Below are 25,898 nucleotides of genomic sequence, written 5' to 3'. Positions count from 1 at the left end.
GGCTGGGGGAGCACAGCCTCGGCCGTGGGCCAGTGACCAGCCACTCAGGCTGGGGCTCCTTCCACTAGGACATCTGACCAGGAACCTTCACTGTCAGGGGCGCTCACTTGCAATATTGTGTTCATGAAAAAAATCCTTCTCTGAACCGGGACATGAACTAACATTTCCTCTTGTATCAAAGTCAGACAAAGAGCCATAAGAGACTCGCTGGAGCTTCTGACCGGCCAGCTGCAGGTTTGGAGTCTTGTTCCAGCATCCATACTGCTCTTTCCCTTCATTCTATTGAGGGACTTTTAATTTTATTTATTTTAGTTTCCTTTAACTTTGCACTTTTAACACAGCAGCATGAACACAGATTGAACTCATGCTCCAAGTAAGGAAGGCTGGAAGCTCTGATCAGGCCTTTCCTGCAGCTCCAGCAGGTGTCCCAACCCGCCCCCAGAACTCAGTCCATATGGAAGCGGGGTGGGGGGGTCACAGGGACAATGCGGGAGAATTCCGGGGCCCATTATCCTGTCAGGAGGGGCCAGGAGTCCAGCCCCAGAGAGTGCAGAGAACTCACTAGAACCCCGCTCTCATCCCAGAGCAAACGCTGTGACGTCAACACTACTCATCACAGACAAGGCTTCTGAGAAGGAAGCAGACATGCTGGTCACCCAGGGAGAGTCGTGGGGTGAACTCTTCAGCCTGGCCACCCTCACCTGCTTCCCTCCTCAGGAGATCAAAGCTGCAGGTGCTTCTTTCCAGCAGGGATGGAGGATGGAATGCACTTTAGAAATCAGATGTCATCTCAGCCTTGAATGCTGGGGACACCAAACACCCCATCACCTACCTCACCTCATGCCAAAGAGGCACAGAATCCAGCAGGAATCTAGACCCACGAAAAGTTATCCTGTTTCTTCCAAACCCACTTACGACTGAGCAAGCTACCAGGGTGCATGAACTGGAAGAGTCTGCAAAGAAAACTAACTAGGCTAAAATTAAGGTCTGGTATTATCTCTCCCAAAGTAACATCCTTTTCCCACAAAGACTGAGCTCGCTATCCTGAAGGAGACTACGTCACAGCCATGGCTTCAGTCCGCAGTCACAGACTCCTGTAACCCTACAGTTCGCATGACTGACGGCTGTGTTTACACCACCTTGGGGACTCTTGGGGACACACCCCCACAAGGCCTGCAGATTCTCCCTGGCAGGGGGAGGGCAGGGAACTGCATGCAAGGCCCCCAGGCTGACAGCCCTGCTGCGGGTTATCGTTCACGCTACGTGATGCCCATGAGTTGTTAAAATGTTACCTCCCTCATGTTCAAGGTTCTATGCCTTTGAGAGCAGCTGGCAAGCACTTTATAAGCATCAACTCAAGAAATCCTCATGAGACCACAGAGGCCAGGTATTGTTATATCCTTGACAGAGAGAAAACCAGACTGAGGGATTAAGAGCACACACTGCCCAAGAGTCAGTCAGTTAACCCACCTACTCAGCCAACTCTCTGATTCCCAAGGCTGTGCTTTTAATCACAGCCACACTGTCTCAGAGGGAGAGTAATCAGGGTTAAGGATTCTCGTGCATGACTACAGGCACTTTTCCCTAGACTTTGTTGTTTATGTTTAGAAAACCCCAAATCTTACTCAGCTAACATCCAACAGCCTTCACATTCCTGTGCATCTTATTAAGTACCTGAAGCTGAACAAAGTCCCTGGGAAACTGGCCTAAGAACCCTTAAAACAGCAGATTGAGACTCCATGGTCTGAATACACATGTCACACATGCTAATCCTCCCTAGCGGCGCCCATGGCAGACATTGCTAGTTGATTACAGCACCTTTCAGACAATGTGGATGTGGCTTCATCATTCAGGCACAGCTAAAGGAATAGAGCTGACCAGAAAAAGGCAACATAAGGCCTTGCTGGTTTTATGCAGGGATACATAAGTGACTGTTACTATGCCCACTTTTGCAAATGGGGGAAGAAATTATAATTAGCTGTAGACCTTTCATTAAGATGAAGCAACAGGATCTGAAAATAAATCTTGGGACTTCAGTGGTCCCTCAGAGCACAAGGATGAAGCAGGGTTATACCTTCTTTTGCTGGTGGCTCCAACAGTGGCCTTAAGACACACTACCAGTTACTGCATAGGGAAGATAGTGGTGGTATTATTATGACACAGACCCACCACCTAGAGAGAAAACATAAACAGCTCTAATCAACCATCCACCACACTTGGTTATCTGGGGTGTGGAGGAGGGAGCGTCTGGGTTGAATTCATTGTCCAACTCCTGCAGCCTATTTAGGGTGCCAAAAATCTCAACATTCCACACACATGAGGTCAAAGTTCTCAGACTCTCCAGATCAAACACTGAAAAAATCCTCTACTGCTTCTTGAAAAAAGCCTCAGGGGGTGGCCTTCTCTCCATGACCACATGGACAGAAGGTGGCCCCTGTCCCAGGCAAAGATCTCTGGCAAACATTCCTTCTGGAACCACCCCTCCTGTAATGTACCAGAAAACTGCTTTGCAACAAGACTGCTGAGTGACTCCACTTCACAAGTGGCCTCAACTCACAAAACATCTGAGGCCCTGTCTACACAGAAGGCTGGATGGAGCTCTCACTTCCTCTCCTGCCTCCCCAGGTCCTGCCTCCTACCACGTCACATGGTCACACACACCTGGACTCCGCTGCTCCGCTGTCCATTCAGACTCCTCACAAACCAGACCTCAGGGGGTTGAGCTGCTCCCCTTGATGAGTGAGAAACGTTTCTACAGCTTTTAGGAAACTGAGGCCCACCATCCTTTACTCAAATGCTCAGGACAAGTGCCTCTTAAGCGTGTATTACTAAAAACAAAGCACGCAAATATCACAACAAAAAAACTTCTTTGTCTTGATGAATTTAGATTACTCCACTTAATAGATATAGAAAACTATGGGACTCAAAAGGCTTTTCTTCTTGGCTTGGCTTCCAGAAAGTTCAGTTGGTATTAATTTGCAGAAACTATCCATGGTTGAGGTTTTGGATACAAACATCTTCCTTTTTCACTTTTTGGCAATCACTCATAGACCTTTAAAAAGAATGTAACAATTCTAGTCTCATGCTTTTTGGTTTTCATAATGATGAAATGTGTTGGTGCATTAACAATGAATTTCAGCCTTTCTGATTACCTGTAGACTAGAAATGATATTCCAAATCTAGGCAGTCAAACGGAGCAATAGATTACATGTGTGCTGAACAGACACCGCCCCCTCCCAGGGCCTCCCAAGGGGATTATTCTCAGCATCCATTCCTATGACCAGCCTTGGGGAGGGAGGACCACAAACACTGTGGCATTAACACCAATTACTGGTGACAACAAAGAGCAAACCTGAAAAGTACAGGGCTTCTCTTTTCAAAATATTTAGCAACTGCAACTAATTTGCCTTTTGAACATATAAAACAATTTATTTTTCAAATATATCACTTCTAACATATATTTCCTGATGCCTCCTCTCCTTTATCTAGTCTTTCTTTCCTTTATATTTCTAGTAACTTCAGGAGAAGAAAAATTCCCTTATTTTCCTTCTACATTAGTTCCAACAGGATAAAATTTTTTTTTTCTAGAGAAACGTTTACTGAGTGGCAGCTCTGTTCGGACGTATGTCATGAACAAGACAGAAACGGGCCCTGTCCTCACGGTGCTCACATTCATCCTCGCGCTAAAATGCAAAGCTGCAGCTCACCCAGCACCAGTTCCATGTGCCATAAGGGCCACACTGACTCCCAGTGGCCATGACATTCAGTTACCTAAGGCTCACTTGGTGAGAAATTCCAGAAGACAGAACCTGCAGGATTTCAGGGATCTGGTTAATTACGGCATAAATGGAAGCCAGCCTGTATCTCCATCCCACCCCGAGAGCCCAGGTACTCACTTGCGCATTCCAGGCGTTTCACATCTCGTGACGTCTCTAAGAAATATCTCCGAAGAACAAAGAAGATGATGCCAAGTGGAATCAGGGGTATCACAGTCCAAGGAATCACCACCACCATCACACCCACCACACCCATCACAAGAAGAAACGTCTGAAATAGGAAAAAAGATACAGAGGCCTCTCTATCAAGGATTCTTTGCAAAGATAAACTTTAATGGTTTGTTTAGTTAGGATTAAACTTCGTTCCTCAAAGGACTTGTTGGAGTGGCAGGGAATGCTTTACCGTCAAAGAAATAAAATTACAGGTGGTCCTCATGTATATGTGCATCAAAAACTCTGATAAGATCTTTCTAGGTATCAGCTCTTTGATACACAAGGGGCCTATGAAGCAGGCATTGCTATTTTTATTTTTATTTTTTATTTTTATTTTTGTCTTTTTTTCCATTTCTTGGGCCGCTACCGCGGCATATGGAGGTTTCCAGGCTAGGGGTCTAATCGGAGCTGCAGCCGACGGCCTACACCACAGCCACAGGAACGCAGGATCCGAGCTGCGTCTGTGACGTACACCACAGCTCATGGCAACGTCGGATCCTTAACCCACTAAACAAGGCCAGGGATCGAACCCGCAACTGCATTGTTCCTAGTTGGATTCGTTAACTACTGAGCCACGACGGGAACTCCATGGCATTGCTATTTTTAACAGAGGAGAATATTTGAGGCTCAGAGTGTAGGGCTTGAATCCCAATTATCAGGAGTCAGCAGGTGTCAGTAGGTAGATGACCACACAGGTAGCATAGATGAGGGATCCAGAAGCCTCTGCTACATGTGTAGAGATAAAGTGGCTAATTATAAATTTAGTGACCAGAAAGGTAGGGAAAAAGTCACATGGTGACCTTTGGAAGTAGGAACTCCTTTTCTTGGTCTTCTACCCATAGTTAACATTTACGGAGTCCTGACTGTGTACAGGGCCACCCGTTCAGTACTTCACACCTATTACCTCCTTACTCCTCACATCAGCACTACTGAGTAACAGTATGGTCTCATTTTACAGATGGAAATACTGAGGCACAGGGAGAGGAAAAGCAATGTGGTGCAGACGGCAAAGCATAAGTCACAGAGCCAGGGAGCCCAGGTTATGAGCCACTCTGACATATTTAAGTTTGCCCCACCATGTAAGCCAGCTTTCTTTCATTATGCTAAGTATCTAAATGTCCATTTCAAAGGCTAATGGTGATAACAGCAGATGCCATTTACCAGGTGTTTACTGCATACCAGGCACTGTGCCAAGAGGTCTTAAGTGAACATTAAGTGAGCATTCACTTAATCATCACCTCATCTCACGAGGTGATTTTAAATCTCAGGAAATGACCTTGATCTAAAAATACAGCAGGAAGAATAGAAACCTAAGCCACTGGCTGATTCTCACTTAAGTATCCATCTTTATCACGAAAAGCATGACACCATGGTGCACAGCTTCAGGTGAGGGGAACTTAAGCGACACTCAGTGTTCCTGTGCTAGGAAACCGGGGTGGCCTGCTGGGGACGGACAGATTCACTCAGCCTGGGCCAAGGCCTCTGCAGTTTATGATCCCAGATGGATATAAACCCATGATCATCTGGACAAGGCGCAGAGCACTGGGGAAACACAGGAAAGAATATCTGAACGCTTTTCTTAGAGGATTTCTTAGAGGGAAGTGTGGCATGAGTAACGTGCAGAGAGTAATCACAGGTCATAGAAGTTTTGACCAAGAGAGCTGGGTTAGGAAGGTTAAGAGGCTTTTCCTACTTAACACTGGTTGTTCTGGGTCCTCTCAGCACCAGCACCTGCATCCTGACCTCACCAGCCCAGGGCCTTCCCACCTCATCACCCAGGGCAGCTGGCCCCAGTCACATCTCTGAGGGATGGGCTAGCAGGGAAACTTCCACAACTGAGACTTTGTGGCCAGGAGCCCTTGTAAACCAAACTGCATTATCTGGATGGAGACCCCTTTGCTTTTCCTGTTTCTCCCAGGCTCTGCTGCGGTATCAACATAAAACTTAGAGTGAAGAGGAATAGAATTCTGAAGGAACAAGTTCCAACCGTAAGTGGAGATAGAGCTGTCCGACCTCTCCCCTGTTATACATGCACCTGTACGACTTCTTACAGCTCCTGGATTAACTGACACATCCCACCCTGCTATGCCCTTCATGCTCACGGGGAGGGGTCCTTCTGGTGGCTTCTGCGTATGGTCTTAGGTAAAGTCACTTGGCTTGCCATCATTAGTTGACAAGGAAAAAAAAAACTTAATGAAATGTCAATTATGAAAAAAATCCAAGTTATAGTTTTTAGCACATTCACATTATTTGATCGGAAAATCACCAGTTTCAATAATCTGGCTCTCTCCAGGTGAGGGCCTTTTATGACTAACCCAGCCTGGCAGATTACTTGGGAAGCAGACCTAAGATCAAAATGAAGGGCTCTATCTTGGCCTGGAAACTTCCACATGCTGTGGGAACAGCCCAGAAGAAGCAGAGCTCCAGGGGCGCTCTGTCAGTGTTTTTCCTTGGTAGCCATAAGGACCAGTGGGTAACTGTTGCTCTCAGAAGCTCCCTAGTTAGGTTAAGTCCGTTAGATCTCATGGCCCTAAATTCTGAAGCAATTCAAAGAGGCTTTCTGCAAGAGTTTTGTCTCTACTTGTAGGTCATACTATAGCCAGCCTCATAGTGGACTGGATATTACAAAAACGAGGGAAGTAAAACACAAGGTATGGGTTTACAATTATATGTATCTATGTACATACATTTGTGAACCTTTTCTTGCCAGCTGTCTCAAACTCTTTATACAAGTTTGTAGAAGACAAAAATACTATCTAAGCAAAGAGCCAACTCTCTGAAGAAGGAAACAAAATTCTGGTGCACGACAAATATCCCTTCCTTGAGGCCAATCTCATTTCTTCCTTCCACACTCCCAGGAATTCCAAGGAGCATAACCCAGGCTACACACTCAATTCTCCCCGCCCATATCTAACTGGAATTCAGGCTCATCTGATGGCCCACCTCCCCATGGCCAGTGCCTCTGTGCCTCTGTTACACTATGTCACAGAGACAATGATGGGGGAGAAAGAAACATGGTGACCCAGAAGCAAGTGACCCAAGTCCTAAAGTATCAAGAAATAAAGGCCATCATTATGCTGCTGTGCTTACAGCCTACTTGGAGCATAGCATTTAGGAATTCTATCCAAATTCTATGAACCCACATGAAGAAATACAAAAAAAATTGTTGGATGAAATATTTCACTTGAGAGTATATACTGATTTATCACAATTCAGAATAATTCTTTAGTTTGCAGAGAATGAAAACCTAAACCTGGAATGGAAATTCCATTAGCCAGATATTGTGCTGAAGACGGGGCTTAGGGCCAACCTTCTTGGATATTAGCAGGGAGGGTAAGGCCCTACACCTACTCTCAATCATAGTGAAAACTGGGATATACCAACAACAATAAAGGGATGCTGGTGGGAATTAAATGCGATCATGCAGGTAAAGTGCTTACCAGCTCATACATAACAAACTGAAACTCTAAGTCCATTACGACTAAGTCCAAGGACCCAAAGAATCTTAAGAAGCTCATGAAGTTGGACCCTAAGAGGCCACTCATTCGAACCACTGACACAGCTTATATTATACAAGGACTTAAAAAAGCAGGTGCTATTTTTCTTAGATGATGTCATATACACCAAAGTGACTGTGGCTTTTCTCTGGTCAAAGCAAAAATAGTATCTCAAGTCTATTTTGATTGAGGATGCACCTTTAAAGTAATATGACCTGTAAACCTCATACCTACTATAATTTTTGTCCTCTCTGTATTTTCTTCCCAACTCTAGGCCTTCCAAAGATTGAAAACCTTAAAGAAATGAAGGCACGTCAATAGTTTTTGAGATGTTTCTTTTCTTACTCCATATCTTCTTTTTCAGGTTTTGCTTTTTCTTGGTGAAGACTTCCTGTTGTAAAACCACTAGGCTTTTATGAGAGACTAAAGGGAAAAGTGTGGAATCAGTTTTTATGAGTCACCAAAACCAACACAGTTATTCAATACAGTCCAAAGAGGAGATCAATTTGACCTTTTCTATATCATGCACCATGAACTGGTGTGATGCTATCAAGGGAGGTACGAAAGCCAGATTTCATACACTAGTGAATCCCAGGAAATCCACCTGGGTCCACTGCAGGTCAGCCTTCCTGGTGCAGACAAGCAGCCTGGTTGGGACGTCAGGATGACTAAGGCAGAGGACCTTGTCACCACCCCCTGAGGAAGGGAGTGTGATAAGCACCTCTCATCTTCAGGAAGGATGCTGTCCTGTGAAGCTGTTTCTGACAAACCTCGCTGGCGTCTAAATGAATTATTAATAAGGTAGACACAAAAACAGTAAAGAAAATAATTCTTGTGAAAAATGTTAATGGTTTTGTTTAAAAACCTGCCCACTCAAAAAACCTGGAAAAGAAGACACTGCTTTATTGCTAGAGGCCATGGTGAGTTTTTTCATAATATGGAAGAAATTTGACAATTCTCCAGATCTAGCCAATGAGCAAGGAAGTAATGACTTGGGACTCAGCTACAATACAATGGTTTGGGACTCAGTTAAGCTTGACTTTCTCTGTTGCAATTACATTAAACGGCGGGAGGTTCACAGGTCCAATCAAGACAGCAGAGACAAGTTAGATGTGGCTCTCGTCTTCACCCACATACATAAAAAATAAAAATCTACATGTAGAACAATTCACACAGAACACCTACTAAACGCTGGCAGAAGACCTTAAGCCTCCAAAAAGAGCAAGAAACCCTCCACATAACTGGGTAGAACAAAGGGGAAAAAAAGAGAGCGAGAGAGAAGGAATCTGGATGGGACTAGCACTCTTGAGAGGGCTGAGAAAGAGGAAAGGAGCCCACACCCTGGAAAGCCACCTAAAAGACAGGGAGATCAGCTGAAATGGAGGGACCTCAAAGCCACAGAGAAAAGTGCAGCAATTGGACTGAAGAGGGCAAAATAGAGACAGAGCCACAAAGACCATCAGTACCACCCCCCAGGACACCACGGTTTGAGATGCTCAGGTTTGGGCTGGGTGCTGAGACTCAGGCTCTAGAGGTCAGTTCCAGGGAAAGGACTAGGGTTGCCAATGTGGAGACAGCCTGAGGAAGCTAGGGAGTGGAGCACCACAGCCAAGGGAGCCCAGGAGGAGGTCTGGGCCCACAGGAGAGGCAAGGTGCCATTGTTAGGGAACACAAGAGGAGTAGGGGTGGACCACCACAGAAATATCTTTCTCTGCACATGCATGGGCTCTCAGAGGGTAGGGCTAGGGGTGGCAAAGTGCCTCTTGTGCAGGCTACGTGCACTGTCCCCTCTTGCACCAGCTATGAGTGGCAATACCTCACGTGTGGGCTAAGCGGGATGGGGTGCTTCTTGTGTGGTCTACAGGCAGTGGGGGCAAAACACCACAGTTATCTCTGACTCTAGAGGCCATGGCCCATCACCACTAGGTGTCCATGAGCAGGCACCACCTGTGGCCCCAGTCACCTTAGAAGTTGGCACAGGTAAGCACAATGCAACCAAGTACCACCCTCTATTGCTCTCACTCACCTGGGAATGAACACACCCTACTGCTGCCACTGCCACATGATCCAGGCTCTGCCTAAATGTGCCTGAGGCTCACTGCCACTTCCCAGGGCCCTGCAACTAGGAGCAGCATGTGCCACCTTCCTGGGGGTCCTTCCTACAGTCAAGGGCCCAGCAACCAGGCACTGACTACTAGCCATGCCCATGGCCTTCTTCTCCCCCAGTGCACACGCAGCAACCTATCAAAGGGATAACAGCCTGCTCACACTGAGGAAAGAGACAGCAAGTATCCAAACGCTCATATCAAAAATAAGTAGTAAGCCCTCACAAAATACCCAGGGGTACTCTTGCACATAAACAGCCCTCCAAAACCACAGTACTTGATTTCCCTAAACTCACAGAAAGAGAAAAATTAAGCAAAATGAAGAATCTCAGAAACCATTCCTGGTTAAAAAAAAAAAAAAAAGGAAAATTCACCTGCAGGAGCAAATAATGAAACAGATCTCTGTAGTCTAACAGACACTGAGTTCAAAAAGGAGACAGTGAAAATACTGAAGGAATTAAGAATGATTTTGAAGGAATTAAGAGAGGATATGAACAGTAATGCACATTGTGTTAGAAAGGAACTAGATAATATAAGGAGCCAAGATAAATTAGAAAATTCATTTACAGATCCACAAACTGAGTTAAAGGCATTGGAGAGCAGAGTGAATAATGCAGTGGAACGAATTAGTGACTTCGAGGACAGAATAATGGAAATCACCCAATCAGGACAGCAGACAGAAAACAACTGAAAAAACATGAAAGCAACATAAGAGATCTGTGGGATAACATATAGCAGGCCAATCTATGCAAAATAGGGATTCCAAAAGGAGAAGACAAAGAAAAGGGGATTGAACATATATTTGAAGAAATTATGGCTGAAAACTTTCCAAATCTAAAGGAAACAGATATCAAGATACAGGAAGCACAGATGGGCCCAAACAGGTTCAACCCAAACAGGCATGCCAAGACTTACTACAATAAAAAAAGGCAAAAGCTAAAGAGAGGATTCTAAAGGCAGCAAGAGAAAAACAAAGAGTTAATTATAAAGGAACACCATAAGGCTATCAGCTGATTTCTCTACAGAAACACTACAGGTCAGAAGAGAGGGGCAGGATATATTCAAATTTCTAAAAGGGAAAAAAATGTGCAGCCTAGAATACTCTACCCAACAAGAACATAATTTAAAATAGAAGAATAAAGAATTTCTCCAACAAACAAAAAATGAAAGAGTACAACAATACTAAACCCCTTCTAAAAGAAATACTGAAAGGGCTCCTCTTTATTTAGAAGAAATAGGATGGGAGACATCACAACTGGAAAGTAATCACATAAACAAGACAATATACAAGACTAAAAGGGAGAAAAAAAACCCTATTATAACAATGACAGTAAACACAAGGAAGAGGAAAAGGATAAACATGAAGATGCTAAAAAAAGGACATCAAAGTCATAAAATGTGGGGAAGGAAAGTAAGAAAATCTAGACTATTGTTTTTTTCCTAGAATGAGTTGAAGCCTATATGACTATCAGGCAAAAGCAAGCAGATATAGGAAGGGGTTAACATACTTGAAAAACAGGGCAACCACAAATCAAAACCAAACAATACATTCACAAACACTAAAAAGAACAGGACACAAGCATAAAATAAAAGGAAATCATCTAAACAAAAAGAGAAAGAACAAATGAGAAACAGAAAATCAATTGGAAAACAAGGTTTAAAATGGCAATAAATACACATATATCAATAATTACCTTAAAATGTCAATGGACTGAGGAGTTCCCGTCGTGGCTCAGTGGTTAACGAATCCGACTAGGAACCATGAGGTTGCAGGTTCGGTCCCTGCCCTTGCTCAGTGGGTTAACGATCCGGCATTGCCGTGAGCTGTGGTGTAGGTTGTAGACGCAGCTCGGATCCCGCGTTGCTATGGCTCTGGCGTAGGCCGGTGGCTACAGCTCCAATTCAACCCCTCGCCTGGGAACCTCCATATGCCTCGGGAGCGGCCGAAGAAATAGCAACAACAACAAGAACAACAACAAAAAGACAAAAGACAAAAAAAAAAAAAATGTCAATTGACTGAATGCTCCAATGAAAAAGACAGAGCAGCGGACTATACAAAAAAACAAGAACCTACAACATGTTGCCTATAAGAAACTAACTTTAGGACAATGGACATATATAAATTGAAAATGAGGGGGTGGAAAAAGCTTTTCATGTGAATGGAAAGACAAGAAAGCAGGAGTTGCAATAATCATATCTGACAAAATAGACTTTAAAATGAAGGCCACAAAGAAAGACAAAGAAGGACACTATCTAATGATAAAATGATTGAGTCAAGAAGAGTATTTACAATCATCAGTACATATGCCCCTAATACAGGAGCACCCAAATACATACAACAAATACTAACAGATATCAGAGGAGAAATTGATGGGAATACAATAATAGTAGGAGACTTTAACACCCCATTCACATAAATGGACAGGTCCTCTAGACAGAAAAGCAATGAGGCAACAGATATCCAAAATGACACAATAGAAAAGTTAGACTTAATTGATATTTTCAGGACATTACATCAAAAAAAGAAAAAAACTGGAGTTCCTGTCGTGGCGCAGTGGTTAACGAATCCGACTAGGAACCATGAGGTTGCGGGTTCAATCCCTGCCCTTGCTCAGTGGGTTAACGATCCGGCGTTGCCGTGAGCTGTGGTGTAGGTTGCAGACTCGGCTCAGATCCCGCATTGCTGTGGCTCTGGCGTAGGCCAGTGGCTACAGCTCCGATTCGACCCCTAGCCTGGGAACCTCCATATGCCGCAGGAGCAGCCCAAGAAAGAGCAACAACAACAACAACAAAAAGACAAAAAAAAAAAAAAAGAAAAGAAAAAAACAAAATATACATTCTTCTCAAGCGCACATGGAACATTCTTAATAATTGACCACATACTGGGGCACAAAACTAACCTCAACAAATTTAAGATATAGAAATTATTTCAACTATCATCTCTGAACATAATGGCATGAAACTAGAAATCAACCACAGAAAAGGAAATTTAAAAGAAAACTAACTACATGGAGATTAAACAACATGCTACTAAAAAAAAAAAGAATGGGTCGATGAGGAAATCAAATGGGAAATTAAAAAATACCTTGAGAAAAATGATAATGAAAACACAACCATTCAAAATCTATTGGATGCTGCAAAACCACTGCTTAGAGGAAAGTTCATAGCAGTACAGGCCTTCCTCAAAAAAGAAGAAAAATCTCAAATCGACAACTTAAACCTACCACCTAAAGGAATTAGAAAAAGAAGAGCAAACAAAACCTAAAGTCAGCAGAAGGAAGGAAATCACAAAAGATCAGAGAGGAAATCAATAAAATAGAGATCCAAAAAACATTAGAAAAAAAAAATCAATCAAACTAAGAGCTGGTTCTTTGAAAGGGTAAACAAAATTGACAAACCTCTAGCCAGACTCACCAAGAAGAGGAGAGAAAGAACTCAAACAAAATGAGAAATGACAAAGTAGAAATCTCAACAGATGCTGCAGAAATACAAAAAGCATAAGAGAATACCATGAACAATTATATGCCAACAAGTTTGACAACCTAGAAGAAATAGACACTCTCTAGAGACATAGAGCCCACCAAAATCAAATCAACAAGAAACACATCAACTGAACAGACAGAGCACTAGAAATGAAATTGAACATATAATTAAACACTTCCTACAAACAAAAGTCCAGGACCAGATGGCTTTGCAGGCAAATTCCACCAAACATACAAAGAGGAACTTACACCCATTCTCTTTAAACTTTTCAAAAGGTTGAGAAGAAAGAATAATTCCAAAGACATTTTATGAAGCCACAATCACCCTAATCCCAAAACCAGACAAAGATACTACCAAAAAAGAAAATTACAGGCCAATATTGCTTTGATGAGTATAGATGCAAAGATTCTCAACAAAATTTTAGTCAACTGAATCCAAAAACAGAAAAAACGTCATTCACCATGACCAGCTGCAATTCATTCATCCCACGTTCACAAGGGCGTCTCTCCCTGTGGGATGAACACTGTATCTCATATCGCAGATTAACACACTCCTTCCACAAGCACCAGCTGAAGACAAGGCCCTGTTGGCCTCCTGGGCATTTACCTTCCCAGTTGCTTACAGTCCTGTAGGAATTCCTAGGTACCTACCTACATGTTACTCTAACCTTAATTCCAAGGGATTCGTTCCCAAAAAGCTGTGAAGCTTGTGCCAAAGAACATGTTGTCTATAAACATCAATAAAAAGGGATTCATCTTACTTTATGCAAATAACTATGCCATACATACTTTGGCTCACTCCAGTCTTATATGAATCCTCACTTGCCTGCTCTCATACTTATTTTAGGCATAATGTGAAGTATATGTTTAAACACAAAGTCAATCAGTAGAGAGTTTTTTTTTGTTTACAGTATTAAAATATGAAATTGGGATCATTAAGATTGCTAATATCACAGAAGAATTTCAAAATTTTTAATTCTGCTGTCAGATTCTTAAGAATTCTATTTCAAACTGTGATAAATACACATAGTCCAGATCTCCTTAAATTATTGCTCATTCTGCAGAAGGTACAACTAAAGTGCAATAAACACAGCAAGATTCACTTCCTGGCAAGAAAACAAGGCAAGATTTCCTTGTGATTTAGAGAGAGAAAAAAAATGACTTGTTTTTGATCAGTATGCTGTTTACTGATTGTGTGCAGGAGAGATCCTTGCATCTATTTATTCTGCAGACACATGAAATTTAAAAAATAACCTTTCAATGAAACGACTATCACATGGACTATGCTGCTGGCTAACACAAGATTCTCATGGAGGCAGTAAAATCCTGATCTGACTACACAAATCTATGAAAGGATCAAGAAATAAAATATAACCTCTATCAAACCAGTATTCATTACATATCAATTACAGGATAAATTGATGAAAAAAGGAAAACATGGAAGGCTTTTAACCATAAGCTTCTAGCCTAATAGCAACCAATGATTAATATTGAGACTGCAGGCGTAAGCTGATGTGGTACCTTGCAAGTCTCAGGGAGTTCAGAGATCAGCTCTGGTTCCCAGATCCCTCCTTTATCACTTCTGTTCCCTTTGACCTCAGCCAACTCAGTTAATACTGTTGAATCAGAACATTATAGAACATTGGTGTGTCATATCTCTATGATGAGATCTATACAAACCTTGAGACTCAGCTTTTCTCATCCTATCCCTTCCTTGGGATACACTAATCACATCCTTCCTGCCTCGGATCTCTTCACAACCTCATTAGCTCAGGGACATGTGTATTCTTCAGTTAGAATTGAGAGTCATAATCACCTCTATGGAAAAGTGAATGGTGGCATTTGGTTTACAACAGAAAGCATCAGGGGAAAATATAATGCACATGTTCTGCCTATCTCATTGATCAGTGGCTTCCTTTCTACCCTTTGTCAGGCTTTAAGCTTACTAAAAAATTCAAAACTGCAGTCCATCTATTTGCTACTTTTATAAAGCACACCTTAAAAATAACACCATAGAAAAGAGGAGATGAAACGTTGAAAATGGTACTCCTTAAAAACACTAACGAAAAGAAAACTGGAGTATCTATCTACACCACTATGAACATGAAGTTAAAAAAGATTCCTAGAAATAAATAAAAACATTTCATAAGAATAAAGGGCCAATTTATCCAGAAGATATTTTTAAAAATCTAAATTTAGGGAGTTCCTGTCGTGGCACAGTGGTTAACGAATCCGACTAGGAACCATGAGGTTGTGGGTTCGGTCTCTGCCCTTGCACAGCGGGTTAACTATCCGGCGTGGCCGTGAGCTGTGGTGTAGGTTGTAGACGCGGCTTGGATTCCGAGTTGCTGTGGCTCTGGCGTAGGCCAGTGGCTACAGCTCCGATTCGACCCCTAGCCTGGGAACCTCCATATGCCGCAGGAGCTGCCCAAGAAATAGCAAAAAGACAAAAAAAAAAAATCTAAATTTATATAATCCTAATAACATAGCTTCAAAATACATAAAGGAAAATACGACAGAACTCAGGAGAAATAGGCAATTCCATCTTCATAGCGGGAGATTTAAACTCATCCCCAAACAAACTGATAAAAATCAACAGGGACATAGATGATTGTGAAAACATGATCAATAAACTTGAAATAAATAGGAAATACACAATACTGCTGTGAATAACTACATAACACATTCTTTTCAATTGTATTATACTATACTAACACAAGAACCAACAAACTTCAAAGATCAGAAATTGTGCAGAACATATTCTAACCTACATGGAATTAACAAGGAATCGGTAACAAAAAGGTAACTAGAAAGTTAATAAGTATTTAGAAGCTCAATAAAACACTTGAAAATATCACCTACTTCAAAATTACAATAAATGAGAAAGTATTCTGACTTAAAAGAAAATGAAAATCTACTATTAAAATTTGAGGGCTGCAAATTGAAGCTGTGCTTAGAAGTAAATTTACAGCTTTTAACATATATTTAGAAGGCTTCAGAGGATACACTGGGGAATCTCTATACTTCCACTTAATTTTTCTGTGAACTGAAAAAAATGCCCTAGCAAAAAATAAAGTCATACCAAAAAAAAGCTAAAAGTCGAGGGTTTTTAAATCCACGTTAAAACAGGAGAAAAACAAAAAACTGCAGCATATTAAAATATGTAAAAGAATGGAATAAATAAAAAGTAGACACAGATGCAATGGAAAACCAACTTCTAAGTAGAAAAAAACAAACATAGGAGTTCCCTCCATGGCTCAGTGGTTAACAAATCCGACTAGGAACCATGAGGTTGTGAGTATGATCCCTGGCCTTGCTCAGTAGGTTAAGGTTACATCGTTGCTGTGAGCTGTGGTGTAGGTCACAGACATGGCTCAGATCTGGTGTTGCTGTGGCTCTGGCGTAGGCCAGCAGCAACAGCTCCGATTAGACCCCTAGCCTGGGAACTTCCATATGCTGTGGGTGCAGCCCTGGAAAAGACAAAAAAAAACAAAAAGAAAAAAGAAAAGCAAAAGAAAAAAACAAACATAAAGCATGTTTTTTTGAAAGTATCAGTGAAATGTAAAAAGAAAAAAAAAATGGAGAAATCACCATTAACTTGAATTAAAACCAGATAACAAGAGATACTAGTGGCATTAAAAAGAGAAAATAATATACACTGTGCTAATAAATGTTTAAATGTTCATGCAAAGGACAAATATCTTGAAAATGACATATAAAAATTGACATAATGAAACATAGATAATCTGAATAATTTCATATTGATTTAAGAACTTAAATCTGTAATCCTTAAATTTCCCACAGAAAAGATTTTAGGCCCAGAGGGCTTCACCAAATACATTCTGTGAAAAAGTCTTTCCACACTCATCCAGGGAATTTGAGTCCAGCATTACTAGCATATAAAACCCACATAAAGACATTAAAGACAAATTACAAACCAAACTATCTCGGGAACATCAAACAACATACCAATAAACTGAATCTAACAATATAAAAAAGACAATATTTCACAATCAGTCTTGGCTAGGCAAGTCCAAAATCCAAAGGGCGGGCTGTTAGAAAGGACGGGGGGGCTCTTGGGCAGGAGCTGATGCTGTTCATCCACCGATTTCGAGAAGCCTTAGATCTCAAGGCCTTTCAGCTGACAGAACTGTGCCCACATAGACTATCTAGGATGATCACTCTTACTTAAAGTCAACTGATTATGGACTTTAGTCACATCTACAAAATACCTGTACAGCAATGCCTTGATTCCTTTTGGTTTGAATAACTGGGAAATACAGCCTCATCGATTTGACACATAAAAACGACCATCACAAAATGGAAACGTTTCCTATGTATTTTCATGAGGCCTGCATAATTTTTTTTCTTTTTTTTTTTTTTTCTTTCTTTGCTTTTTAGGGCCACACTTGTGGAATATGGAGATTCCCAGGCTAGGGGTCCAATAGGAGCTATAGCTGCTGGCCTCTGCCACAGCCACAGTAACATCAAATCCCAGACGCATCTGTGACCTATAGCACAGCTCGCGGCAATGCCAGATCCTTAACCCACTGAGTGATTCCAAGGATCAAGCCCGCAACCTCATGGTTCCTAGTTGGATTTGTCTCCACTGCACCATGACAGGAATTCCACGGCCTGTGTAATTCTGATACCAAAACCAGCTGACAAAATATTTCCAGAAAAGTAAATTACAGGAGCTCCCACTGTGGCACAGTGGGCTGAGTATCTGGCATTGCTCTAGCTGTGGCACAGGTCAAAACTCCAGCTTGGATTTGATCCCTGGCCTGGGAAACTCCATATGCCACAGATGTGGCCAAAAAAGGAAAAAAACAACAACCAAACAAAACCAAAAAACAAGAAAAACAAACTACGGACCATTATCCTTGATAAACAACAGATACAAAAATTCTTGATAAAATATTAACAAATTACATAAAGTGATACATTAAAAGAAAAAGAAAAAATTCTGTATTATGACAAAGTGGAGTTTATTCCAGGAATCTAAGTTTAACTTCAAGCACTAATCACTATAATTCACATTAAAAGAGTATAGGTGAATAATCACATCATTATCTAAAGAAATGTAGAAAAATATATGTCCATTTTCAATACCTACTCTTGATTTTTTTAAAAAAAGTAAAATTTTCGTCAATTGAGGAATTAAAGGAAACGTTTTCAATCTAATGACAGAGAGCTACCTAGAAAATCTCAGTAAACATCATTTGCAATGTAAAAATACTACAAGATTTTGATGAGTACAAGAATATCTTATCTTGGAGTTCCCATCGTGGCTCAGTGGTTAACGAATCCGACTAGGAACCATGAGGTTGCGGGTTCGGTCCCTGCCCTTGCTCAGTGGGTTAACGATCCGGTGTTGCCATGAGCTGTGGTGTAGGTTGCAGACGCGGCTCGGATCCCGAGTTGCTGTGGCTCTGGCGTAGGCCGGTGGCTACAGCTCCAATTCAACCCCTAGCCTGGGAACCTCCATATGCCGCGGGAGCGGCCCAAGAAATAGCAACAACAACAACAAAAGACAAAAAGACAAAAAAAAAAAAAAAAGAATATCTTATCTTGCAGTTCCCATTGTGGCTCAGCAGTTAACGAATCTGACTAGCATCCAGGCGGACGCAGATTTGATCCCTGGCCTTGCTCAGTGGGTTAAGGATCCAGTGTTGCCGTTAGCTGTGGCATAGGTCGCAGACGCGGCTTGGATCCTGCATGGCTGTGGCTGTGGTGCAGGCCAGCAGCTACAGCTTTCATTTGACCCCTAGCCTGGGACCCTCCATATGCCGCAGGTGAGGCCCTAAAAGCAAAACAAAACAAAACAAAGAATATCTTATCTCATCAGTTCTATTCCATGATGTACTAGAGGCTCTAGCTACAACAATTCAAAAGTCATAAATGTTGGAAATGAAGAAGTAAAACTATCATTATTTACAACTGACATGACTGTATATATACAAAATCCTACAGAATTTTTAAAAACACCACCAGCAACTCCAGTAAATACAAACTAAATCCACAAATACATCGACTGTATTTTTATATACTAGCAACAAGCAGTTGAAAAAATAGAATTAAAAACAATCCAATAGGAGTTCCTGTCATGGCTCAGTGGGTTATGAACCCACTAGTACCCAAGAGGATGAGGGTTAGATCCACAGCCTGGATCGTGGGTTAAGGATCTGGTGTTGCCATGAGCTGTTGTGTAGGTCACAGGTGCAGCAAGGATCCTGCGTTGCTACGGCTGGGGCATAGGCCTGCAGCTGCAACTCCAATTCAACCCCCAAACCTAGGAACTTCCACAGGCCACAGGTGCAGCCCTGAAAATAAATTTTAAAAAGCAAAATAAATAAATAATAAAGACAATCTAATAATGCAATGAAAATACATCAAATACTCAGGAATACATTTAAGCAAAGAAGTGTAAGATAGCTATACTAAATATTACAAAATATTTCTAAAATTAAATGAGACCTAAGTAAGTGGGTAGATTTACCATTTTCATAACTGCAGATTCAACATTGCTAAGACTCAGACTCCTCAAAATGATCTACACTAAAAGGAAATATGTGTAAAAATCCCAGCAGGCTTCAGTTAAAAAACAAGTTGAAATGCTTCTAAAGTTTACACATAGGAGTTCCCATCATGGCTCAGTGGAAATGACTCTGACTAGAATCCATGAGGAGGCAGGTTCGATCCCTGACCTCACTCAGCAGATTAAGGATCCGGAATTGCAGTGAGCTATGGTGTAGGTCGCAGACATGGCTCAAAACATGAGTTGCTGTGGCTGTGGTGTAGGTCAGCAGCTACAGCTCCGATTCAACCTCTAGCATGGGACCCTCCATATTCTGCGGGTTCAGCCGTAAAAAGAGAAAAAAAATTAGAATAAAAAAATAAATCTACACCAAAAAGTAAAGAATCTAGAATGATCCAAACAATCTTCACAAATAAACACAGAAGACCACTGGATTTTCAAATCTTAAAAAATGTACAATAACTAACACTGCACAATTGCTATAAAGATAGGTAATCAGATTGATGAAACAAAATATACAGGCACAGACTTCCTCACATAAAGTTCAATGATTTTGAATCAAAGTGCCAACTCAGTGCATCAAAGTCTTTAACAAATGTGACGAGAATCACTAGAAAAAAGTGAAGCTCAAGCGCTAACTACGCTTCCATATATGAAAATTAAAGCAAGACGCAACAATTTCTAAAAAGGTAGAACAACAGAAAAGTTTTGTCACACTCCTAAGGATAAGCAAAGAATCCTTAGGATACCAAAACAGGAACTACAAAAGGAAAAAAATAAACTTCAGACTTTACCAAAATTAAAACTTGATCTCCATTAAGGATATAAAAAGGCAAGCCGCAGACTGGAAGAAAATATTCACAAAGGACTAGTATAACATACACACACTAGAAATAAATATCCCCAACGGGGATCTGAGGGAGGGGGTGAGGAAAGGGGTCAACACTCCACAGGAATCTCAACATGATAAGGTCACTGTTCAGTGAAAGAGGCTGGGATGCTTCCACACACGTTCCCTGACGTCTCTACACCATGAGATGCACGGTCAGTGGTGCTGAGACAAGGAAAGGCAGTTCCACTCTTTGCTTCTCTAAAAGCCAGTGACCCGCCCCTTATGCTGAGTCTCAGGCTGGCTTTGTTCTCAGTGTCCAGAGGCAGCAGCTCCTTCTCCTGCACTCCCCCCTCTGGGAAGGAATGACTGAGGGCACCTGCTTCCCGTTTTCTATTTCTTGGGCATTTTCACTTTCTAGGGCTGCAGTCACTGTGTTTTGCGTGCGGGGAGGAGGGAATGACACGTTCCATGGTGGTCCCACCACTGCAGCACTGGGGGCTCAAGGAGCCTCAGGACTAGCCCTTTGTGTCAGGAAAGGAGATGAAAAGTGGGTTTTTTAGGCAAAGCCGAGCTATTGATTATTTTTTTTCTTTTTTCTGTATGAGGGCTGCGTGGGGAGGAAAGGTTTTGCAATTTAGTTTTCCTCAATAAGTTATAGCATTTTGCTGAGGGTAGCTGAGTTCAACTTTGCATGCTCAGAGCCGTGCCTTTTTTTTTTTTTTAATTAAAATGCCTAAATCCAACATCTGCATCTTAGCTTCATGTTTACTTGCTTTTGTAGTATGAAGATTTCTTGGAAGTGATGATTTTAATGACAAGAACTGTAGATAACTGAAACTCCTTACTCAATGTTATCCTGGACTTTGGCAAATTGTATGAAAAGTTACATTAATTTGAAATATTTAACGGTCAATGATCTATTTTGGAAAATAATTGATTTTTATTCTGTGAGTCTATATGGTAAAGTGTCAATTAACATCCTCAAGCATTACAAACCTATAATACAAATTCATGAGGTGATATTATGTCCCTGGAAACTGCCTGTAACAATTTCTTCAGTGCAACAAAATGCCATTATCAGTCTATTTCTCCCACTCAAAAAGACATGGTTTTTTAAATGTAACTACCCATTACTGAGTGCTCAACATGCACTTAGATGTTACGCTAAGAGTTTTATTACCAGGACTTCATTGTGTCTTCCCAACGACCCTCCTGAAGTTGGTCTTATTGTCCTACTTTACAGAGAAGGAAAGTGCGGCTTTGTGGGGCAGAGGCAGGAAGGGGGGAGCCAGGACTCAAGCCTGGAAAAGGAGACCGCGGGCCCCGCTCCACCACTCTCACAGCGCTGACCTCACACATGGTTGTCAGGTGGAAGCACACCACACAAGCAGATTTTCTTCATGCTGCCTGCCTTCCTGTTCCGGAAGGCGAACGGCTCCAGTTTAGCCACCAACTATAATGTGACTGGACAGGCCACAGATCTGGGAGGGATGAGTCAGTGTACGCGATGGCGTCCACACTCCTGATTCCCCTCTGCTGGGACATGGCCTCTGAATGACATCACCTTAAGGGGATGGACTGTCCGGCAGTGGGGACCACTGCTCAGAATCCAGGGTTTTCTTTAGCCATCCTTGGCATCACTCTTACAAAACAGTAAATAAACTGTCTGAGATTTTATTTAAGGGAAGGAGAAAGTATTAGATGAGGAAAAGTATATAGAAAAACACTTTACACTTTAGAAGTGATGCAATTAAAGATGAAAATAATCAAGTATCTTCCAAAGCTTGTCAAATATACCAAGGATGAGCAGAATTAGCAAAGATGAGTTCAAACACACTGGGCACTACGTCCTTTAAAACAAAAGTGAACAACCCTCTTCAAGCCCCTTCCTGACCCCACTCTCAGCAGATGACAGAAAGAAAAGACTGGCTCTCACAGGGAACTCAGCTTCTGGCAGCACCTGCTGCCCTCCATCCACAGGGGCTTTTTCCTCTCATCTGGGATCAAAGGTCACCTCCTGGAAGCTCCACCCACCTCCTCCTGGACCAGGCTCCCCACTGCCTCCAACCCCACAGCCAGTTTGCCTTCTAGGACTTTCTGCACAGCCCTCTCGCACAATGAGGATCCAAAGGCAGCAAGGGGGGCGTCTCTGGATGCTCCCAACCCTTCGGGCAGCTGGAGGAGACCCATGAGCGGAGGGCTTCGTGCCTGACTCCCCCCTGAGCCTCAGGGCCTCAACGCTGGTCCCTGTTTGGTGAAGGGAAGGAGGGAGAGAGGGAAACACCACCACGTCCTCCTCTGACCCACAAACTAAACCCCAAACAAGCAGCAGCCCCTCCTCAGAGCCTTCATTCCCAACAGGCCTCCCTCCTGTTTCAGTCAGACTCCTTCAGAGCAGCCTGCCTGCACCACTGCCCCCTCCAGGCCTCTTCCAGTCTCAGCCCTTTGCCCTCTGGCCTCCTCCCAGCTGAAACCTTCTCCTCTGGTCACCACAGGCCTCCTGGTCCCACATCAGCCAGCAACTCTCCACAGACGTAGCTTCTCCTTTGCCGTGAATAGACCTGTCTTTCCTCGGTTCCCCAACCTATTCCCTCCTCTCTTCCCTGCTGTTCGTGTGTGTCTCCTCTGCTCTTGCTCTGAATAGAGAGGCTTCCATAACCTTCTGATCTTGGCCCCTAAAGATACTTCCCTCTCTCTCTCTCTCTCTCTGGGCAACCTTACCCATCTTCACAGATTCAGCTACTACCTGCTCAGTGAAGAATACACCCGTGTCTGCTCATCCCATGTCTCTCTCAACCACCAGATTCTCACTTCCAATTAGACAAACTGTGCCTGCACCTGAAGGTCCCAAAACTTCAAGGTAATTGAACTCTAACAGGGAGAACTGGGACTGGAAATCAGGGAGACTCTCTCCTTGCACCACTGAGAACAGTTTCTACTGAAATCAGGCTGCATCTATCCCTGTCCCTATTTATGCAATAATATGTCACAGATTCTGATGATGAGAATAACTAACCATGTGCTCAGCACACAGCAGGGCAGCCAGCTCTGGAAACCCAACCTTGTTCTCACTTGTAGTAGCAGAGAAACAGGACTTTCACACAATCCTTTCAAATTAATTAACAATCACTATCAAAATGTGACACTGTTTGTAGGGTTAGACTGCCTCTGCGGATAAATTAGATACCTAAACTCAGCAGGACACATCTATAAAATAAGTTTGCAGAAAATAAAAAAAATAAGATCTCTTTGCTATAAAAGTACTCTGCCTCTGATTCAGCTAACTGCTCACTGGTCGAGAGTAGAAGCCTTTGCCCACAGAATACTGGTTTGCAGTCAAATATTCGTGGCTGCATTTCTGTAGGCAGCTTTCGATACATGTTTTTCATTCCTAAAAAGAACACTTGGAAATGAAGAAACCCCCACAGCCTGAATCACTGAAAAGCAGACAGAATTAAATAACAGGAAAAACATCCCGCATGAGCAGTGATACTGCATGAGGAGATGAGAGCTGAGGTGACCAACATCATTCCTCAGAACCTCAAGTTTACAGACAAAAAGAAGGCTGGACAGAAGGGATTTATTTCTGGGGGTGTTTCTTTTTTTCTTTTTCTTTTTTTGCCTTTTCTAGAGCCACTCCCGTGGCATATGGAGATTCCCAGGCTAGGGGTCCAATCAGAGCTGTAGTCAGCAGCCTACACCAGAGCCACAGCAACGCGGGATCAGAGCCATGTCTGCAACCTACATCACAGCTCAGGAGACACCGGATGCTTAACCCACTGAGCAAGGGCAGGGACCGAACCTGCAGCCTCATAGTTCCCAGTCGGATTCATTAACCACTGCGCCACCACAGGAACTCCTGTCTTTTTTTTTTTTTTTTTTTTTTTTAAAGACACCTTAAGGAGTTCCTGTGGTGGTGCAGTGGTTAACGAGTCTGACTAGGAACCATAAGGTTGTGGGTTTGATCCCTGGCCTTGCTCAGTGGTTAAGGATCCGGCGTCGCTGTGAGCTGTGGTGTAGGTTGCAGACGCGGCTCCGATCCCGAATTGCTGTGGCTGTGGCGTAGGCTGGTGGCCACAGCTCTGATTCGACCCCTAGCCTGGGAATCTCCATATGCCACGGGAGCGGCCCTAGAAAAGGCAAAAAATAAAATAAAATAAAATAAAAAATAAGACACCTTAAGAGAGATAAATCAACGAGTGAAAAGAAAAACTAGGTTAATAAAAGAAATTTTTCTGAGAGAACTTTGATCCTCTACTCCAATTACTGGCTTAGAGACATTGTATCATCAATACCTGCTCTCTATCGGCCTTGTCCAAGTATTATTTTCACCTTATCATTACTGATCTTTTCTTTGTAAGTAACCACACCTGCATTTATCCAAAATAAATTCCCCCAAAGTAGTGCAGTCAATATGTTTTGTGATGATAACAATGCATAACTTAATTAATCTAGACTCTCTTTCCATGAGAGGTGAAGTTTCTATCTTATGAAATGTGCTCACAGTGAAGGGAATCCACGCCGGATACCTGGATGGCAGAGGGAGACCTACTCACCAAGCATGTCGCTGCTTTACATCAACCTTGACGTGACGGCGCAGCCACTGCCACACCAGGTATTATGTTAACTCAGCTAGTTAACTCAGCCTCCCAATCATAACTGCACCTTATCTTCCAAACACGGCCTTTTACTAAGATAAAAGGACACAGCACCAGGCTGAAAGGCCCACCCTCAGCCCCTGAGAAAAGGCCTTGAAAAACAGGCACTTGGCTTTTCCCTGTGAGAACGTCAATGTGACTGTTACTTTACCTGCACGAAATCTTGAAAGATCTGGGGCAGCAAGTCATCCATATGCCCAGTGTCTTTGGAGAAACGATTTAAAATCCTTCCTGCAAGAATAGGACATGAGAAATTACTCCTTTCTCCAGATAGACCCTTGAAGGCAAGCAATTCATGAACAAATCAAGGCAGTACTTTTAAAGTGTATGTATTCAGTATATTAGAGATTCCTATGAAATAAGCCCATGTCAGTGGTAAAGAAAGAGAAAATACAATGACACCTAAAGATAAACAAAAACGCCACCGAATGGCACTGAGGGAAGTGTTGAGATTGGGATGTTAAAAGTATGGGGGTGGGATCCTGTGGCAGCATCGGGAAGGGTTGGTGCATTTGAGAATGGTCCCTCTTTTTCGATCCATCCCATCTAAGACTCGTTCTAAGTGCTAAGTCGGTGAATACACAATTGCAAAATATTTAAGTTAATCCTAATTATGACTCTAATTTTGCTTTAGTTATCAAAATAAATTTTGCTAACTCATACTTTTTAAATAAACATAATTATAACCTCTCTGTAAATTTTCCCCTCAAGATACAACGGAGGACCTCACATGTTGGGAAATTGCGGATTCCTGCCATTTCCAAGTTATGAGTTTCCCACTGGGGTAGTAAGTGGTT

The 25,898-nt window shown here is 42.4% G+C and overlaps 1 protein-coding gene across 50 annotated transcripts in view; it reads right to left on the bottom strand.

Moving 5' to 3' along the window:
- Positions 1–25,898, bottom strand: part of LOC100517850 (ATP-binding cassette sub-family C member 4-like) — a 174,250-nt gene that overhangs the window by 68,952 nt on the left and 79,400 nt on the right. For 41 of the 50 annotated variants that reach the window (XR_014819741.1, XR_014819722.1, XR_014819720.1 and 38 more), the window contains 2 exons: positions 25,253–25,332; positions 3,897–4,047 (listed from right to left, as the gene is read on the bottom strand). Coding sequence is in view for 28 of the 50 variants with exons in the window: in XM_084982096.1 (XP_084838222.1) it covers positions 3,897–4,047; positions 25,253–25,332 (231 nt within the window). In the remaining 22 variants the exon portion in view is untranslated. Of the gene's footprint in view, positions 1–2,661; positions 3,053–3,574; positions 3,810–3,896; positions 4,048–25,252; positions 25,333–25,898 lie in introns of those variants that run through there. The other 9 variants (XR_014819736.1, XM_084982114.1, XM_084982115.1 and 6 more) reach the window with 4 other exon arrangements.

Source organism: Sus scrofa, chromosome 11 (assembly GCF_054392235.1).
Source record: "Sus scrofa isolate SSC_HxYL_T2T_F1_AM1 chromosome 11, Sscrofa_HxYL_maternal_Yorkshire_Landrace_v2.0, whole genome shotgun sequence".
Taxonomy (NCBI): Eukaryota; Metazoa; Chordata; class Mammalia; order Artiodactyla; family Suidae; genus Sus; species Sus scrofa.
The sequence above is the reverse complement of the archived record's forward strand: the minus strand, read 5'-3'. Positions and strand labels throughout refer to the sequence as shown.